Source organism: Corythoichthys intestinalis, chromosome 6, assembly GCF_030265065.1.
Source record: "Corythoichthys intestinalis isolate RoL2023-P3 chromosome 6, ASM3026506v1, whole genome shotgun sequence".
Classification (NCBI taxonomy): Eukaryota; Metazoa; Chordata; class Actinopteri; order Syngnathiformes; family Syngnathidae; genus Corythoichthys; species Corythoichthys intestinalis.
The window spans coordinates 18,130,729-18,152,309 of NC_080400.1; the positions used below are offsets into that span (position 1 = coordinate 18,130,729).

Here is a 21,581-nt window from a genome sequence, read left to right on the forward strand (position 1 = left end):
ATTCTCAAATCTTCAACGGCCAAATTGCGAAGAATCTAAGAATCGGAAATTTCACACGCCTTGATTTCCGAGTCACTTTCTGTTGATTTGGATCACTTTCTGTTGTTTTTGGGCACTTGTATATAACCGTTTAATAATATTGTATTGGAATTTCCCGATCCGATCACGTGAAATTGGGCCGACCGTGCCATATTTCAGACAATCGGATTGGGTGAAAACGATTGGGTTTTTAATTAAAATATATATATTTGGTTTTTTTGCTGCATTCTTGTACAGCCTCTCACTCTCCCTCCTGCTGCTCTTCTTGGTCAGTCTGGTCACTGGACTTGTTAAAGTTAACAATGACTGACAGGTGTTGAAGCTTTGATCTTGCCAGAGAAGCTTGGGAGCGCTACCTTCAAGGATGCCAAATGTGTCAATCTTTGTTTAGCTTGTTAAACAATAGCTGCGGTGTGCTGTGGCATCTTAGCAGTATGAGTGGATTTGAGTGGACTTACTCAATGAAGCATTTCATAAAGACAAGCATTCTTCCACGTTATGCTTTTTGAAAATAATTCACATTATGAAGCCGGCAAGGTGGGACAGTAACATGTTTAAAAGTTTTTTATTTTTTTCCCGTTATGGGATCGGGACATGGTATAAGGTGATCGAGACACATTGTGCATTCTCGGGTCACTTCCTGTAGTTTCTGGCAATTTGAAGATTTTTTTTTGGTCAAAAACGCTAACCACCAATAGAGGAACACTGAAAGAGTTAACAAAAAAAAAAACATTTAATTGTGGGTTTTTCTTAGTGTAGTATGGAAAATGGTTTCTAGTCCACTGCTGGCCAAAAGTATTGGCACCCCTGCAATTCTGTCAGACAATGCTCAATTTCTCCCAGAAAATTATTGCAATTATAAATGCTCTGGTTGTAATATCTTCATTCATTTTGCTTGCAACATAAAACAGAATGAGAAAAAAATCAATCATTATCATTTTTACACAAAACTCAAAAAAATCGGCCGGACAAAAGTATTGGCACCCTCAGCCTAATACTTGGTAGCACAACCTTGAGACAAAGTAGGTGCGAACAACCGCTTCCGGCCAACTGCTCCAGGTCTTGAGATTTGAAGGGTGTCATTTTCAGATCTCTCCACAGGTGTTCTATGGGATTCAGGTCTGGACTCATTGCTGGCCTCTTGAGAAGTCTCCAGTGCTTTTTTTCAAACCATTTTCTAGTGCTTTTTGAAGTGTGTTTTGGGTCATTGTCCTGCTGGAAGACCCATGACCTCTGAGGGAGACCAAGCTTTCTCACACTGGGCGCTACATTATGCTGCAAAATGTCTTGGTAGTCTTCAGATTTCATAATACCATGCACATGGCCAAGCAGTCCAGTGCCAGAGGCAGCAAAGCAACCCCAAAACATCAGGGAACCTCCGCCATGTTTGATTGTGGGGACAGTGTTCTTTTCTTTGGAGGCCTCGTTTTTTTTCTTCCTGTAAACCCTATGTTGATGCCTTTTTCCAAAAAGCTCTACTTTTGTCTCATCTGACCAGAGAACATTCTTCCAAAACGTTTTTGGCTTTCTCAGGTAAGGTTTGGCAAACTCCAACCTGGCTTTTGTATGTCTCTGGTTCAGAAGTGGGGTCTTTTCTGGCTATCCTACCACAGAGTCCCTTTTCATTCAGATGCCGACGGATAGTACGGGTTGACACTGTTGTACCCTCGGACTGCGGGACAGCTTGAACTTGTTTGAATATTAGTCAAGGTTCTTTATCCACCATACGCAAATCTGTCATTGAAATCTCTCGTCAATTCTTCCTTTCCACCCACATCTAGGGAGGTAAGCCACACTGCTTTGAGCTTTTACACTTATTGATGGCACTGCGCACGGTAGACACAGGAACATTCAGGCCTTTGGAGATGGACTTGTCGCCTTGAGATTGCCCATGCTTCCTCACAATTTTGCTTCCTCAGACAGTTCTTTGGTCGTTCTTTTCTCCATGCTCAATGTGGTACATACCAGGACAGAGGTTGAGTCAACTTTAATCCATTTTAACTGGCTACAAGTGTGATTTAGTTATTGCCACACCCTTTTATGTGCCACAGTTAAGTCACAGGTGCTGTGAATTACTCAAATTAGAGAAGCGTCACATGATTTTTTAAAAGGTGCCAATAGTTTGGTCTGATCCATTTTTTGTTTTGTGTAAATGATAATGATTTGTTTTTTCATTGCAAGCAAACTGAATGAAGATATTACTACCAAAGCATTTGTAATTTCAGGCATTTTCTGGGAGAAATTGAGCATTATCTGGCAGAATTGCAGGGGTGCCAATACTTCTGGCCAGCAATGTATTATTTTCAAGTATCAACATCACGTTGATGATTTTAATATCATAACAACACTGACCTGCTCCTTGTGCATCTTTCAAGGAAAATGATCGCAGACATCTTTGGGGAGTCTGGAGACGAGGAGGAGGAAGAGTTCACGGTGAGTACGACTCGCCAAAAGTAGTTCTGATTACAGAAGAAATTATTTGTTCATGTAAAGCTAACCGATTTTACTTATTATATCCGCGGCTGATATGGAATAAAAGATTGCAAACAGCAACACTAATTCTTCTTCTGTATGTCTGTGAGCAGGGTTTCAACCAGGAGGACCTGGAAGGTGATAAGAAGGAAACCAAAGAGAAACAGCCGGAAATGGAAGACTCTGACTCTGATGAGGGAGTCCGCCACGGAGGCCATGAGTATGAGACACGCACGCCTACCTTGCCACCTATATCTGTTAATCCGCTTACATACTGCATTTTCAATTGTCAGTGATAAACGTTTGGACATCCTGTAGAAAACCAGATTTTTTATTTTAATCTAATGACCATTTTTTCGTATCCAGCACCAGCTTCATGTCGGACTTTGACATCATGCTGGCTCGTAAGAAAGCCATGAGCGGCAAGCGGCGACGCCCCCGAGACGGCGGGACGTTTATCAGCGATGCCGACGACGTAGTCAGTGCCATGATCACCAAGATGAATGAGGCAGCCGAGGTATGACTGGAAATAAATTTTAAAATTGTGTTTATTATCTTTTTAAGAAGGTATGCATTTGTGTATTTTATTGTTTAATGAATTAAAAATCCCAATTTTTCATTCTGCTTTTTCCAGGAGGACCGAACGCTGAACAGCGCCAAGAAACCAGCACTGAAAAAGCTCACTCTACTGCCTCAAGTGGTCATGCACCTGAAAAAGTAAAAACTACTTTCTACATATACAGTGGTACCTCTACATACGAATTTAATTCGTTCCAGGACCTTGTTTGTAAGTCGAAATGGTCGTATGTCGAGCAGGATTTTCCCATAGGAATACATTATAATTCCATTAATTCGTTCCAAAGCCTAAAAACATACACTAAATTCTTAATAAATACTGCTGGCACTGTTACAAATGGCAATTAAACATAGAAAAACAAATAAGTTATAAATAAATAATTCAGAATAATATAATAATAAGAAGAATAATTAATAATTATTCCTGTAAATAATGTAACGAATCGGATTCTAATATGGCGGACACTTTTTACTGTCCCTGAACGCACCGCGAAGGTGACGTCTCAGTGAGATAGGTCGGTGCGGTAGAGATAATACTTTCGTTTTCTTGAGAGCGGTCAACTGCTTAAGACAATGGGCGTTTTGTGTTGGATAAGTTATTAAATAAATGATAAAAACGTGACGAAGCTGGCGATTTCCTTGTCAATGTTACCACAATAATAATTGTCACCTTAACTTATAAATAGTGGCGAACGGTGGTCGGAAGAGGACCATGGAGCTGTATTGTTGAGCCAGTTCAGGGACGCGCACCCCAAGCTCATATTTTTCTATAACTTGCATCTTCATTTCAAAGGTAAGCATCACTTTTTTCCTTGTTTCTCCAACTGTATCAACTTTTTTTGAAAACTGTGTTGATTTCTCACACAAGAAAATCCACCGTGCGTTCGTTTGCAGTGCTGTCATGTCGTCGTATTTCGAGCAACTCGTCGGATGTAGAAACAAATGGCGGCTCAAATTTTACGTCGGATGTCGAAAAGATCGTGTGTCGAAGTGATCGTATGTAGAGGTACCACTGTATTTTAAGTAAACAGATCTCTACTGTGTCTAGCATCGTAAAGCAGTTTTTGTCAGTCTGTAACACTTTAATTTGCTTCCACGTCGTTCCTAGTCGTGTGTGTATATATACTGTATATATATACAGTGCCTTGCAGAAGTATTCGGCCCCCTTGAATCTTGCAACCTTTCGCCACATTTCAGACTTCAAACATAAAGATAAGAAATTTAATTTTTTTTGTCAAGAATCAACAACAAGTGGGACACAATCGTGAAGTGGAACAACATTTATTGGATAATTTAAACTTTTTTAACAAATAAAAAACTGAAAAGTGGGGCGTGCAATATTATTCGGCCCCTTTACTTTCAGTGCAGCAAACTCACTCCAGAAGTTCAGTGAGGATCTCTGAATGATCCAATGTTGTCCTAAATGACCGATGATGATAAATAGAATCCACCTGTGTGTAATCAAGTCTCCGTATAAATGCACCTGCTCTGTGATAGTCTCAGGGTTCTGTTTAAAGTGCAGAGAGCATTATGAAAACCAAGGAACACACCAGGCAGGTCCGAGATACTGTTGTGGAGAAGTTTAAAGCCGGATTTGGATACAAAAAGATTTCCCAAGCTTTAAACATCTCAAGGAGCACTGTGCAAGCCATCATATTGAAATGGAAGGAGCATCAGACCACTGCAAATCTACCAAGACCCGGCCGTCCTTCCAAACTTTCTTCTCAAACAAAGAGAAAACTGATCAGAGATGCAGCCAAGAGGCCCATGATCACTCTGGATGAACTGCAGAGATTTACAGCTGAGGTGGGAGAGTCTGTCCATAGGACAACAATCAGTCGTACACTGCACAAATCTGGCCTTTATGGAAGAGTGGCAAGAAGAAAGCAAAGATATTCTCAAAGATATCCATAAAAAGTCTCGTTTAAAGTTTGCCACAAGCCACCTGGGAGACACACCAAACATGTGGAAGAAGGTGCTCTGGTCAGATGAAACCAAAATTGAATGTTTTGGCCACAATGCAAAACGATATGTTTGGCGTAAAAGCAACACAGCTCATCACCCTGAACACACCATCCCCACTGTCAAACATGGTGGTGGCAGCATCATGGTTTGGGCCTGCTTTTCTTCAGCTGGGACAGGGAAGATGGTTAAAATTGACGGGAAGATGGATGCAGCCAAATACAGGAACATTCTGGAAGAAAACCTGTTGGTATCTGCACAAGACCTGAGACTGGGACGGAGATTTATCTTCCAACAGGACAATGATCCAAAACATAAAGCCAAATCTACGATGGAATGGTTGAAAAATAAACGTATCCAGGTGTTAGAATGGCCAAGTCAAAGTCCAGACCTGAATCCAATCGAGAATCTGTGGAAAGAGCTGAAGACTGCTGTTCACAAACACTCTCCATCCAACCTCACTGAGCTCGAGCTGTTTTGCAAGGAAGAATGGGCAAGAATGTCAGTCTCTCGATGTGCAAAACTGATAGAAACATACCCCAAGCGACTTGCAGCTGTAATTGGAGCAAAAGGTGGCGCTACCAAGTATTAACGCAAGGGGGCCGAATAATATTGCACGCCCCACTTTTCAGTTTTTTATTTGTTAAAAAAGTTTAAATTATCCAATAAATTTTGTTCCACTTCACGATTGTGTCCCACTTGTTGTTGATTCTTGACAAAAAATTAAAATTTTATATCTTTATGTTTGAAGCCTGAAATGTGGCAAAAGGTTGCAAGGTTCAAGGGGGCCGAATACTTTTGCAAGGCACTGTATATATATATCTATATATATGAGGGCTGTTAAATTGCACTTGAGAGCTAACAGGCAGAGAAAGGTGTCTTGTTTTGTGTTTTTTCTTTACAAGGGTATACCACACACGATGTGCTGGCACACATTCACTACTGGTGAATGTGTTAAATAATTATACTTCGAGAACCACTGTCATAGCGTGTACCTATATTTTTACTAGCAGACAATCAATGAAATACATATCACAAGTTTTGTTGTTGATGATCAGGCAGGACCTAAAGGAGACGTTCATCGACTGTGGCGTCATGTCGGCTATCAAAGAGTGGATCAGCCCACTCCCCGACAAGTCGCTGCCGGCACTCCGGATCCGAGAGGAGCTACTCAGGGTCCTGCAGGAAGTGAGTGACAACCAAGCTCCAATGTGTTCCAAGCACTGCTGAAACGCCACATTAAATTTTAGAATCGTGGTAAAACCGGAATAAAACAACTAGGGCTGTCCCAAACGACTAATTTTCTCCCGATTAATCAGCTGATTATTTTTACGATTAGTCGACTAATCTTTTACTTTTTTTATTATTATTATTTATTTTTTTTTAACTAATTTAGCAATGAAATTTTTGAGACGCTTATCAATTCACAAAAACATTTTTATATATTTTTTTAATTTAGCAATGAAATTTTTGTTTTGGAACACTTAAATTCTTTATTAAAGTACAAATAAACAGATAAATAACAAAAATAAATCACATCAATCAAATGCTGATAGAATTAACTTGTGCAAAAGAATGGAATGTAAACAGATTCAGAACACTGACTTCACCTTTCCAACATGATTCAAAACAATTCTTAAAAAAATACCTAGCATTAATATTATAGTATACTGTAGTACTATATATAATAGTATTATAATAATTATTCATTGCCAGATTTTTCATAAAGGGTGTCATTTTAAAGGTATTCTTAGTGTAGAATCTGAAGTATGTGGGATTAACTCCAGAAATCGTTATTTATATGACGAACATGACATGCTTTTATTTTGAAATGTTCACCGGAAGTACACTCGCTAAACCGCTAATTTATGCTTTACAGTCCACAAAAAAAATCACTTTTTGCCATTGCATGTGGTGTCAGTAATAGATTTTTTGTCCTTTTGCAAATGCTGTTAACCAGCGATTTTTCATGTTTGAAGTGTCACCTTTTAACTTCAAGTTTTGGACAAGGCTGCCTGTTTTATAGCCGGCAAAAGTAGGTCGTCTTTTTTCCCCATTCACTTCAATGTAGCAATGCTAACGTATATAGTGTTTAATATAGATGTGTTTTCTTATTTTATCTCTTCAATGCCAAGCTTGGCATTGAAGAGACAGGACACAATAGTGTACCCTCCTTTCTTTCTTTAAAAATAAGTCAATGTTTTGGACTCTCTGGTGCGCTTTTTTGGCTTTGTGCCGATTTCCCCGCTTGCATACCAAGCGTCCGACATTCTGAACTTTCCACGCATATATTTTTTTAACCCTTCATTAACCGTCGACGGGATGTTGTGCTCGTCGACGGATTTACGTCATCGATGACGTCGACAACGTCGACTAGTCGGGACAGCTCTAAAAACAACAGCCAAACACATTTGAATCATTCTGTATACCTAACCCAACCATTAATAATAATACTAGAGGCGTGCAAAATTTCCGATTCTTAGATTATTCGCGATTCGGCTGTGGAAGATTCAAGAACGATTCACAGACATCCAAATTTCGACTATTGAATTATACCAGGTAAAGCGGAAATAAAACGCAGTCAGCGCGTCTTCGGGACGTGATGAGGAACGGACCGAGAGTAAATATCATGTGCAGCTAATGCCGCTAGGTAAAAAAAAAAAACAATAATACCTGACTGCGGCCGTCAGCCGCTACAAACAGCGTCCAGTTGCTAGTTGCTACAAACATACAGCAACATACAGCTATGGTAGATATCACATATATCTAGACTCGATGGGAAATGACAGACTTTCCCGCGCTAGTAAACAGGCGCCATCTTAAAGCAGTAGACTTCTCTAGAAGGCTCTGTTGTAGAGAACCTAATTACTTTTGATCTAAAATACCCCTAAATCGGCAAAATCTTGAATCTATCTTTAAATGATGAAACGGTTTTAAAACTTTCACATGTCGAAAGTAGACGAGGGAAATTATGGAATAACGGGCGCAATTTTAACAAATTTAACGGTTGATTCACAACATTAAATTAATTGAATGTAGTTTAAAGCTGCTGATACAGAATGGGGACTTGAGTATTTTATTTACTGTTTTTAACCGGTAACTTGATACTAAAATAGTAGTTTGGTTTATTTAGCCTGAGAGGAATTTTGAACAATTTTGGAACAAATTTACAAAACTTTTTTTTTTTTTTAAATGGGGGGAGGGGGGCATCATTAATCGATTTATAATCGAATCGGAGTCTCTGAATCGTAATCGAATCGTTAGGATTCCCACCTCTAAATAATACTGTAATTTTCGTACTATAAGCCGCTACTTTTCCCCCTCATTTTGCATCCTGCGCCTTATAGTCCAGTGCGGCTTATTTGTTGATTTATTTGGGTTAATAGGTAAGAATTTTTTTCACTGTGGTGTCATAAGACTGTCATAATTATGACATGACGCTATCATTGGCATTACTGAATGCTTATGACGGATGTCATTAAGTGTTATCTGGCAAATTATGTCACTTACTCCATTTATGTCCAGCACGGATCTTTTAAATCCATTCAATAGTGAGATAATTTGCTGGATAACACTAAATGACATCTGGTATAAGCATTCATTAATGCTAATGACTGTGTCATGTCATAACTATGAATGTCTAATGACAGTCTTAATGGCGCCACTGTAAAAGTGTTACCAAACACTATAACTAGCAATTAATGAAACAACTGGAACAGCAACTGAAGAAAAAATTAGCACAAAACATGAATTTTGATTGTCATTTACATCTGTAACGCTGCAATGAATGCTCGTAGGCATGTTGGACAACAACAGTGTTGACAGCAGGTGGCAGAAGAGGTTGACTGTCTCACCCAAGGGAGCAGTGATGGCCAAATAAAGCTTCTTGAAGCAATGAAGATTGGCAGCCATTTGGTTCAAAGCTTCATGGTGGTTCATTTGGTCTTATGACAGTCATATGATGCCGCTGTCAAATAAAGTGTTACTGGTTAATATGGGTGTAAATATAAAATAAAATGAGGACCGCTGTGACTTATAGTCCAGTGAGGCTTACCTATGAACTAATGTCGTTTTGGTGTCAAATTTGGTGGGTGGCGTCTTACTGTCAGGTGCGGCTTATCGTGCGAAAATTACGGTAATACATTTTAATCGTAACGCACTTTACATCTGTAATGAAGTAGATAATAAAACATAATGCAAAGGAAAAAAATTAAAAAATGTATATCTTACCTTTCCACTAAGGCTTTCTTTCTTTCTTTCTTTCTTTCACGAGATCGATGGCGCCTATCGCCTATCTTAATCTTCGTGACACAAAAACAAGAGGTGACCTGTGCTCTAATGTGCTGCTAATGTAGTGAACCATGTGTCGGCTTAATAAACTCTTCAGGAGACAAAAACACGACGAACCTTGCCCTCATTTGGACGTCATCATACTGCGACACCCAAATTGAAACGTCATCAACAATAGGCCATTAGGAAAGCAGCGTACTGAAGGGGATGGGATGGGAAAGATTACGACCAACAGGGCAGCAGGATCTTTTGGCATGACATATACGTTCTTTTACAGTATTATGTAGTATTTTTTTTTCTCTAGTAACCTGAAATTTCTTAAGAAGAGACAATATAGTTTTCCATTTAAGCGTGTCATAGCCTGAAAATAACGTAAATTGGCTTCAATGCAATGTAAATGCTATTAGAAATGAATGGGAAATTTGGACGTCCATGGCCGTCAATGGCATCGACTTACATATGCGTCAAGTGAATCCAAGTACATTGGCATCAATTGATTCGACATACATGGCCATCAATGGCATCAATGCAATGTAAATTTCATTGGAAGTGAATGGAAAATTCGAACGTTGCATCCCATCAAAAATGAATGGGAACGTTTTCGGGCAAATTTCTGAGGTACTGTAATTTTTTTCCAAATTCTGTATACAACTTTTATGCCCCTCACAGTCCAGGAATTTTTTATGTCCAAATTTATGTAATTTGGTCAAAAATTCTATGATTAGATACATTTTGAAATTTTATTTTATTTTTTCGAAGAATCGGTTAAAAAAAATCTGCGTTTACGGGCGAACTGAAATTTTTTCGGGATCTTTCGAAAAATTCCTTGCGCAGCGGGAAAATTCTGGTCGTATCGATATTGGAACGGTGCCGATCGGTCAAACGGTTCAGGCTGTGCGGCGCGCCGAAGAAATACCAATTAAAAAAAACTAAAAACAGAATAACACTATCTGGGTCTTACCTTCACTGGCCACACAAAATCATTTAGCATGCCTGATCTGGCTCCAAGGACACAATTCTGACACCTGTACTCTAAAATGTTTCAACAAAATAACTCGCAATCTGATGGTCAGCCATTTTCTTTGTCTATTTGCGCGTGTCAGCTGCCCAGCGTCAGTCAGGAGACGCTGAAACACAGCGGGATTGGTCGCGCCGTCATGTTCCTCTACAAGCACCCCAAAGAGTCGCGATCCAACAAAGACTTGGCCCTCAAGCTCATCAGTAAGAAGCCTTCATCACGCAACCTCCTCTAACGTCTTCATCATGTCAACCACACTTACTTTTGTTGCATCGCAGATGAGTGGTCGCGGCCCATCTTCGGCCTGACGTCCAACTACAAAGGAATGACGAGAGAGGAGCGGCAGCAACGTGACCTGGATCAACAGATGCCTCAGCGCAGGCGACTCAGGTAGCCGCTGATGCTTACTTCCTGCCTTCACGTTTCTGCTTTTAACTCCTTCAGTGCCATTGACGATAATGGACTGCAACCTGCGGCTTGAGAGCCATTTGTGGTTTTGCTCATTCTTCTGTGAATTTAAAAGGGTTAATAGTTCGTCACCTTAATAGCAAAAAATATTATTTATCTAAATACAAAAAGAAAAAAAAACCTGCAGAAAATCACGATTTTTTAAAAACGGTGAAAACAGTAAATATTTTTCCTTTAACATGTTTTATTAACAGTTGTGCGATAATGACTTTTAACTGATATCCCATTATTGTCCAACTCCAAAAATCCAATACAGATATTAAACGGATACCAATACATGTGGTCGTGGACTTAATATATTATGGCTAATTGTATTGTAGTGCCCCACTGGATGCTTTAATAATGATAAATGTAACAACTTCAAGGTTTTCCAAACATACATTCAGTGAAAAATAAGAGAACAACTGAAGTTATGGGAAACAGTGCCTATATCACACCACTATATTTTCATTATTTTTCAATCATTTATTGTTTATTTCTAGGCTTGTATATTCACTTTCAAGCCAGCATGCATATTGGCCCAAAACCGATAGTGAAAAACCAATGTCGATATTATCAAATACATCTTAAAATGCTTTTATCTGACCACTGTAGTTTTTTTAAAAAAATTATTTATTTATTTATTTATTTATTTATTTTCACAAGAAACCCCAAAAAAGAAGTCTTTAATTTACTAAATGAAAAATACTGGAAAAACCTTTTTAAATTTACTTTAAAAAAATAAAAAAATAAAAAAGGTAGTCAGTAAATATCCTTTTAAGTTGTTTTAATTTTCATTTTTATATATTTATTTATTGACATGTTTCAATAAACAAACCAAAAATTGGAGAAAACAAAATAATCTCATTTATGTAATTTGTATTTTATTTTAAAAGATTTTATTTTTTAAATCAAAACATGATTTATTATTTATTTTTTCTGAAAGAAAAGAAAATTTGCTTGATCTGTCATGGAGAACAACAAAATGTTATTAAAGGGATCCATGGATAGAAAGACAAGTCGTTCTTAAAAGATTAGGACAAGCTATAATAAAGTCATTTTAAAACCCTTCTTAATGTTTTCGTTTCAATAATTGCAAAATTATTTTAACTCGTAGATCGCCATTGTTGTTGACGTCGCTGGGCGGTGACGTCACAGGGCCACGCTGTCGTACTTCACAGTGTCACTTTTTAATTATGTAAGGTAGTGTTTTAAATATGCCACAAGGTGTCAATGGTGAGTTTTAAATTAATTCATGATTAAGGCAATGAATTCGGGATCAAGCCAATGAGTGCGTTTTGTCCCTTGACTGACACCGTAGTTTTCCTCAATGCACATTGGGGTGAAAGGCAGAGAAAAAGGAGAGTGGACACAGGCGTTCAGATTCGTAGCTCGGACCGCCCCGTTAATTGGCATAAGCTTCAACTCCTTTACAACAAACATAAGTATCATACAGTGAAAATACAAGAAAAATAATACTCCTATCTCTCGAAAAACAATGTTCACAAAAAGAAAAGTGCTGTATTAATGAGGCCCTATTCTCACAGTTAAACAACTGTCATTCAAAAATTCACAATCAAAATCGATATGCAAAATACACATAAAACTTACTCAGAATTTGGTCAAATTCTATTTAAACATTTTAGCCACTCGTTTAGCTCAACAAATACACTTGATGGCAATATTTAGCAGTTTACATGGCGACTCTGCGACACGATGACGCAATGACTGTGTTGCGGAATGGCCTCGCCTTCATATGGTGTCGGCAAATACGGAAGGCGAAGACGAAAACCTTTGAATCCTGCCTCCAAAGTGGAAGGATTCGATTGCGGGGGCTTTAGGGTGGCTTCCTCCGCATGTATATCAAAAGCTCCCGCGCCGATAACATCAGCACTCGTACACATCACATTGGGCGTGCGCAGCGGTCCTACTAAACATTGCGAACAGCAAATATGGCAGAAAGTCTGCTTTAAATTACTGTTTTTATAATATTTTTAATTTAAATGTCTTGACTGTTTCCATTTTTGTGCCTTTTGGAGCAAAAGAAAAATGCAATGGCTTGAGTGGGCGGGCATGTTGTCTTCCGGGCTGAGGAGGCTGTTGGGGTGAAAGTGCATTATTTGCTGTCGCCTTGTAAATCTGCACTGCCCCCTAGGGCCTGGTATGAATACCACATTGTTTTGATGTAGAATTGCAACATTGGTCGAATGGAGACAGAACTATATAGATGCAAACATGAAGTTTTTCATCTTCTCGAAGAGCCACCATGTGAACGTCCTCTTAGTCACACTATACAAACTATGATGCTGGGAGCCATTATCTTGTTTGTTGTGACTGACTCTAATACGGCGTCAGTCGAGGGACAAAACGCACTCATTGTCTTGAGCTCTTATTCATTTAAAACTCGCCAAGGACACCTTGTGGTCTGTTTAAATCACTACCTTACATAGTTAAAGAGTGACACTGTGAAGTATGGCAGCGTGGCCCTGTAACGTCACCGCCGTGCGGCGTCAACAACAATGGCGAGCTACTAGTTTATTTTTTTATTTAAAATTTTAACAAATTTTAGTAAATCAAACATAAAGAGGGGTTTTAATATCAAATTATTGTAACTCACACTAACATTTATCTTTTAAGAATTACATGTCTTTCTATCCAAGGTAACCTTTAAAAAGTCTTAGAAACCATTTTTATTCAAGAATAATATTATTTTAGAAATGTTTGTTTTCCAAAAAAATAAATAAATAAATTTCTTGCAGTTCTTATCGTCATCATTTCTGTGAGGAGACCATCAATGTTAAAATTAATTTTAGCAAGAAATATCAAGTTGATGCATATGATTGACTTCTGTGGGCCACATAAAATGATGTGACGGGCCCGATCTGGCCCCCTTGCAGCGGGTTATACACCGGTGATATACGTGGAAATATACTAACGTAACCATAGGTCAACGGAAAAACAATTCATTTTTAAAGCAAATCTTGCTCGAGTATCACCGTCAATTGCAGACAATAGATTAAGAGCGCAGCTAGCTAATATCTCACATCATCCATTTCATCACGTTTTATGCTCCTACAGAGCTGGGCGATATTTTCTCATTATAAGAAATCTTCTAATGTAAAATTCACCACGATTTAACATGATTGTGAACTTTTGGTGTAATGGGTTGACCAGTGTTGTTTTCGTCAACAATGACGATAACGAATATTTCGTCGACAATTTTTTCGTTGACGAGGACGAGCTAAAAACGTGGCTTGGGAGACTAGAGCAGGAGACTAATTCCAGTTTTCGTCTGACGAGATGACAACAAGACGAAAATGCGTTCAGTTTAGGGATGTGATTCAAACTAGGCTGCGCTCCATCCATCTTGCTTGTTTGGAAACACGTGGTAAGATTTGTTTTCTGGGCAAGAAAGAATATGCAATGTTGCTTCAGCCTTTAAAGGTCTATGCTGAGTGATCATCATACACGAAATGTAACTCGTCATGTTAGCATAGCTTTTGCGTTAGCATTAGCATCAACATTAGCGTGGCAAGCATCCTCCTAAATGTGCGGACAACTTTTTTTTTAACATACAGTTTGTTGCTTCTAGGGGGTTTAACTGAAAATTACGTACTGCTTTTCCTTCTGAGTGTGTATTATTACGAAGTTGCTGTTGTCCTTGTAGACTCTACAATATGTGCTTGTTTATCTAAATTCATTCGAAATTGTTCGAGACGTTGATTTATTTTCAGACTAAAACTTTTTAATTTTACCAACGAAAACATTTCTTCGACTAAAACTAGACCGGGGTCCCCAAACTTTTTTCTGTGAGGGCGACATAACTTTTCCCTTCTCTGATGAGGGGCTGGGGTCAGTTTTTAACAGAAAAAGTGTGACGATTGCAGGAGTGCCTAAATGTAAAAATGTATTGTTTTTCAGAAAGTCACAATCAAATAACCCTTTCTGGATTCTTCACGGAATAAAAGTCAATAAAATAAAAATTATAATATAAATGCTATTAATTAGATAGATAATAACCAAATAACCCTCTCTGGGTTCTTCACAGAAAAAAAGCCAGGAAATAAATAACACTATTGAGAAAAAAAAAATCAAAATGCTCTCTGGTATTGTTCAGGGGGCCGGACCAAATGTGGAGGCGGGCCGTAGTTTGGGGACCCCTGAACTAGACAGACGAACAGATTATGGAATGACTACTTTATGACTAAGACTAATAAGTATTTTTGTCCATAAGACTAAGACAAATATTAAAAGGGCTGTCATAAACTCCACCATCAGTTGACAAGACAGCTCCCACAGACATTGCGCCACGCCTTCCCGTAGGGGGCGACCCAGGCAAAACTTCTCAAACACGCTGCGTTCTAACGCCGGATTTAGGTGGAAACAGGACAAAAGTTTTACAGCATACAAGCAGGCAGGAGTGTCACGAGTGATTTGGTCGAGGATTCAAGGTAATTATTCTATTAAATGGCGCCATGCATGCACTTTGAAACAGTGTGAAAAAATTCAGTGGATGAAATTAGTGCAATTTTGGTTTGAAATATTTACTTAAAATGAATGTTTTTTGCTTTTTACCGAGAATATACACTGTTTCACGTTCATATCTATACAAATTCCGCGATTTAAGCATTTATTTACTCGAATTTTCAACTTAAAAAGCCCTTAGTTTCTTTGTTTTGAATTTTTTGAAGGTGCTCCTCATGGGGACTCATATACACTGCTGGCAAAAATTATTGGCACCCCTGCAATTCTGTCAGATAATGCTCAATTTCTCACAGAAAATGATTGCAATTACAAATATTTTGGTAGTAATATCTTCATTTATTTTGCTTGCAATAAATTAACGCAAAAGAGAATGGAGGTAAAAAAAAAATCATTATCATTTTCACAAAACTCCAAAAATGGGCCAGACAAAAGTATTGACACCCTTTGAAAAATCATGTGATCCTTCTCTAATTTGTGTAATTAACAGGACCTGTTACTTACCTGTGGCACATAACAGGTGGTGGCAATAACTAAATCACACGTGCAGCCAGTTAAAATGGACTAAAGTTGACTCAACCTCTGTCCTGTGTCCTTGTGTATACCACATTGGGCATGGAGAAAAGAAAGAAGACCAACGAACTGTCTGAGGACTTGAGAAGCAAAATTGTGAGGAAGCATGGGCAATCTCAAGGCTACAAGTCCATCTCCAAAGACCTAAATGTTCCTGTGTCAACCGTGCACAGTGTCATCAATAAGTGTAAAGCCCACGGCACTGTGGCTAACCTCCCTAGATGTGGACGGAAAAGAAACATTGACAAGAGACTTCAACAAAAGAATGTCCTGATGGTGGATAAAGAACCTCGACTAACGTCCAAACAAGTTCAAGCTGTCCCGCAGTCCCAGGGTACAACAGTGTCAACCTGTACTATCCGGCAACGTCTAAATGAATAGGGACTCTATGGGAGGGTATCCAGGAAGACCCCACTTCTGACCCGGAGACATAAAAAGGCCAGGCTACAGTTTGCCAAAACTTACCTGAGAAAGCCAAAAACGTTTTGGAAGAATGTTCTCTGGTCAGATGAGACAAAAGTAGAGCTTTTTGGGAAAAGGCGTCAACATAAAGTTTAAAAGAAATTCCAGCAGGGCATTGTAAGAAACTCATTGATGGATACCGGAAGCGGTTGTTCAGTTATTTTGTCTAAATGTTGTTCTACCAAGTATTAGCCTGAGAGTACTTTTGTCTGGCCCATTTTTGGAGTTTTGTGTAAAATGATAATGATTGATGTTTTGTTTTTTGTTTTTTCATTCTTTTTTGTGTTTTTTTATTGCAAGCAAAATAAATGAAGCTATTGCTACCAATGCATTTGTAATTGCAACCATTTTCAGGGAGAAATTAAGAATTATCTGACTAAACTGCAGGAGTGCCAATACTTTTGGCCAGCAGTGTATGCCTAAGGGAGGTGCCTGTTTTGGTGTTAGGTCACTAGTGGCTTTGGTTCTGAAAATATTTGTATTCTAAGTTTTTTTTTAAAATAGGCCACCTACAGATTGGCCCCGTGTCCTGTCAGCTGATAGTGAAGTCAATGGCGTTGCAAAAAACAACACTGGGTTTTACTCTGACAGCCATATAAACATCCTACTAAATCATCCCGGCAAACTAATAAATCGATTTTCAAAAAATGTTGGAATCGCCCAGCCCTCCTACACAGCCAGCTCTTTCCTCCTCTTCCTTTTTTCCCGTCCTCCTCAGTCAGCCTCAGAAGGTGGAGAGAGCGGAAGAAGCGGACGTCTTCTCTCCACCCAGCAGGTCCTTTCATCGCCACCATAACGCATGTTACATGTAAAGATCATGTAACCCACTAAATTGACTCACTCGTCCTCATTCTTTCTCACTGCTTGGAGTGTGCTAAATGTGCATTGGAATTCCTTTCACTCTTTGATGGATATCCAATCCATTTTTAACTGGGATTCCCTGTCAAAATGGATTGGAAGTATATTACTGTCATTGGTAGTCAATTTGTAGATGAGGTTTTGAAGGGACAGTCAACTAGTTGACCTTCTTGTGAAAGACAGTTGCTAAAAGTATGCAAACGACGCAATTCTTAGACCTCCGATAATGCATTTGATTGGCTAACAAAGTATCGGCATTGATGAAATGGCTGCTTCCTTACCTGTGTTGCTGCATCTTGCCCAACATGCGTGTGCACCAGATTGAGATTTCTTTTTAACATCGCTGGTGTACACAAAAACACCAAAACAATATTTCCTGTAGGAAATGATGCAAAAGAAAATCTGTTTTTTTTTCCTCTTCATTTTAATTGTATTATTGTAGAATGAAAAAAAATTTCAATCATTATCATTTTACACAAAAATGGGCCGGATAAAAATGTTGGCACCTTCAGCCTAATACTTGGTAGCACAACCTTTAGACAAAATAACTGCGAACAACCGCTTAAGGTATCCATCAATGAGTCTTAGAATGCTCTGCTGGAATTTTAGACCATTCGTCTTTGGCCAACTGCTCCAGGTCTCTGAGATTTGAAGGGTGCCATTTTCAGATCTCTCTACAGGTGTTCTATCGGATAAAGGTCTGGACTCATTGCTGGCCACTTTAGAAGTCTCCAGTGCTTTCTCTCAAACCATTTTGAAGTGTGTTTTGGGTCATTGTCCTGCTAGAAGACCCATGACCTCTGAGGGAAACCCAGCTTTCTCACTCTCGGCCCTACATTATGCTGCAAAATGTGTTGGTAATCATCAGACTTCATAATGCCATGCACACGGTCAAGCAGTCCAGTGCCTGAGATAGCAAAACTACCCCAAAACATCAGGGAACCTCAAACATGTTTGACTGTGGGGACCATGTTCTTTTCTTTGAAGGCCTTGTTTTTATACCCTGTAAACTCTGTTGAGGCATTTTCCCAAAAAGCTCTACTTTTGTCTCATCTGCCCAGAGAACATTCTTCCAAAACATTTTTGGCTTTCTCAGGTAAGTTTTGGCATACTCTAGCCTGGCTTTTTTATCTCAGAAGTGGGGTCTTCCTGGGTATCCGACAGATAGTATGGGTGTCACCCCATACCTGTTGTACCCTTGGACTCCAGGACAGCTTGAACTTGTTCGGATGTTAGTCGAGGTTCTTTATCTACCATCCGCACAACCTTTGGTTGAAATCTCATCAATTTTTCTTTTCCATCCACATCTAGGGAGGTTAGCCACAGGTCCATGGACTTTACGCTTATTGATGACACTGCACACGGTATACACAGGAACATTCAGGTCTTTGGAGATGGACTTGTCGCCTTGAGATTGCCCATGCTTCCTCACAATTTTGCTTCTCAAGTCCTCTGACAGTTCTTTGGTCTTTTTCTCCATGCTCAATGTGGTACACACAAGGGCACAGGAAAGAGGTTGAGTCAACTTTAGTCCATTTTAACTGGCTGCAAGTGTGTTTTAGAAATTGCCACCACCTGTTATGTGCCACAGGTAAATAACAGGCTCTTAATTACACAAATTAGAGAAGCATCACATGGTTTTTCCAAGGGTGCCAGTACTTTTGTTCGGCCCATTTTTGGAGTTTTGTGTAAAATGATAATGATTTAATTTTTTATCCATTCTCTTTTGTGGTTTTTCATTGCAGACAAAATAAATGAAGATATTACTACCAGAGCATTTGTGATTGCAATCATTTTCTGGGAGAAATTGAGCATTATCTGACAGAATTGCAGGGGTGCCAATACTTTTGGCCAGCACTGTGGATTCATAATAACGATATAATTAAAGACCTGGAATACTGTGGCCTACATGACCCTAAATAAGATGTCCCCTTATGTTGAAGCAGGGTTTTTACAAGGTCATTTTTTATGACTAAATATAGTCACTTGCCAAATAAAGGGTCAATATCAATGACACGATGAAATGAATAAATTAACGCTAAATATCATTTTACCTCCACAGAACAGAAATTTGACCAAATCTAGACACAAAACCAGCGATGAATCAATATGTCCATGATTTAATCATGCACCGTGTCAAAAATTCAAAATTTGGGTAAAACATTGTTGAAAACGTAATCTTCTGAAAACCAAAGCTTTGACTTGAGCTCAAGGCGGTCCCTTGAACAACTGAGGGATGTCTGAAGATTTTTGCGTCTGTTTGAACAATAAGTGCACGAGAGTTGATCCGAGCATATCTGTCCGGGTTCACGCTGACTGTGTTGACGTTGTTATTTTTGTCGCCGCAGCTCCGGAGGACAAACTCCCCGTCGAGATCTGGAGAAACAGCTAACGGGAGAGGAGAAGTACGTTGCGCTGGTTTCGGTTATTGGGGAAAATGTGGATATTTTCATGATTGACTCTTAAAGGATTGTGATTCTTGTTGAAATGTTTTGTGCTGTTGTTTTACAGAGCACTGCGGCCCGGCGACCCGGGTTTCTGCGCCAGGGCTCGTGTACCGATGCCCTCCAACAAAGACTATGTCGTTCGCCCCAAATGGAATGTGGAGATGGAGTCCAGTAGGGTGAGTTAGCATGTTTTGCAACATTTTGCAATGCTAATATTTGCTTCTTAAAGGAGACTTAACAATATTATTTACATTCTTAATTTTAGATTTTTTTTTTTTTTTTTTTTTTTTTTTTTTTAATTAAAACAAAAAGGGAAAAACCGTAAACATTCTTTATAATATTTTTTTTTATTTTCTAATGTTTTATAATTTTTTTAACTGTTTTTATTTCTCAGTTGTCATTATTTTTTATGATCATTTTTTTAAGAGTTAAAACAATATATATATATATATTTTTTTTAAAGCTGAAGAAAAAAAAACAATATATAGCTTTCATTTTGTTTATTTTTAAAAAGTGTCTGTTCATTTTAAACCTAAAATTTCTATTTAAAAAAAAAAAACTAAAAAAATTAAATGTTTTAGTTTTTAATTAAAAATATAAAAGGGAAAAACCGCAACTATTCTTTTAATTTGTTTAAATTTTCTGTTTTATCATTGCACTTATAATTTTTTTCTGTTTTCAGTTTTCATTATTTTTATTTACTGTTGTAATAAACTCATTTTTAAAATGTTTTAAAATAAAAAAAAACACTAAATATTCTTTCAATTTTTGTGTTGAATCAATACTAATAGAATTTTTAATCTAAAATTTCTATTTAAGAAAACAGTAAAGAAAAATTGTTTTCATGTTTTAAAATTCAAGAAGAGAGAAAAAATAAACATTTTAAAAATATTTTTTTATTACATTTTGTTTTATTTAGTTAAGTTTGTTTTCATTTAATTTAGTAATTTTTGTTTTGAATTATTTTTCAGTTTATTATTGACCTTTTTGATCAAATAAACAAAAATGCTTAAAACAGCATTTTTTTCTATATTGTAGTTAATGGTTTTAATTTGGGGGGGGGGGATTATGTCTAAAAAGTGTCTGTACATGTAGTTCCTGGGTTATGACGTACTCGACTTACGCGATTTCGACTTTATAATGGTCTGCCATTTTGTCTCCAGTCGCATAAACAGTACCTTATTGTACTTCACAGTATCTTATTTTTTTACTTTACTTTATTAATATGGCATGTTCTGCCCCAAACAAGGCAATTGTGCTTTTTGAAGCTTTTTACACACATATGTACACTTATGTTCAAAACGACACAAATTTTAACAATAAAACACTTGACACAAAGCAATTGGTGTTCAAACATCCATGAAGTCTGATCAATATGTAAATTTTGTATTAAATTAGCCCAATTTGCCCAACAAAAGTCAGTTTAAATGCTACGAATGCTAACATATGTGTGAGCAATTTGCTAAATTGGAAATAACTCCACCAACTGTAGCTGTAAACCTAATTACAAATGCATACACAAACATATATTAGCTGAAACAACTTACAGCCTTATGTGGACCAAACCAAAGTGCAGCTGTTTTTTATCATAGACAACTGTCTGCTCCTTAGTCATCAGGCGACAGTCCTGCCAAACCCACCGCTGCCACGGGAGGACATTGTATCCTCCATCATTAAACAAAATACAGTGGTACCTCGACATAAGATCGCTTCAACACATGATCTTTTCACATCCAAGGTAAAAAAAAAATTCTACATTCAATGACATGCTCGAAATACGACGTTTTATGACAGTGCCGCAGTTTTTTTGTTTCCCCTGAGAGAAATCCACATGGGTTCCAAGAATGTTAGCACAGTTGGTGAAACAAGGAAAGAGTGAGGCTTACTATTGAAATTAAGATGGAAATGATAAAAAAAATATGAGAGTACTGTGCGCGTCCGTGAACTGGCTCGAC

General features: G+C 38.1%; 1 protein-coding gene across 2 annotated transcripts in view; it reads left to right on the forward strand.

Moving 5' to 3' along the window:
* LOC130917985 (protein IWS1 homolog) overlaps window positions 1–21,581 on the forward strand; it is a 39,330-nt gene that overhangs the window by 15,942 nt on the left and 1,807 nt on the right. For both annotated transcript variants that reach the window (XM_057839800.1, XM_057839799.1), the window contains exons 6-14: window positions 2,415–2,472; window positions 2,625–2,731; window positions 2,878–3,028; window positions 3,146–3,228; window positions 6,108–6,237; window positions 10,443–10,560; window positions 10,636–10,747; window positions 19,528–19,584; window positions 19,691–19,802. In XM_057839800.1, the coding sequence (XP_057695783.1) occupies window positions 2,415–2,472; window positions 2,625–2,731; window positions 2,878–3,028; window positions 3,146–3,228; window positions 6,108–6,237; window positions 10,443–10,560; window positions 10,636–10,747; window positions 19,528–19,584; window positions 19,691–19,802 (928 nt within the window). The remainder of the gene's footprint in view (window positions 1–2,414; window positions 2,473–2,624; window positions 2,732–2,877; window positions 3,029–3,145; window positions 3,229–6,107; window positions 6,238–10,442; window positions 10,561–10,635; window positions 10,748–19,527; window positions 19,585–19,690; window positions 19,803–21,581) is intronic.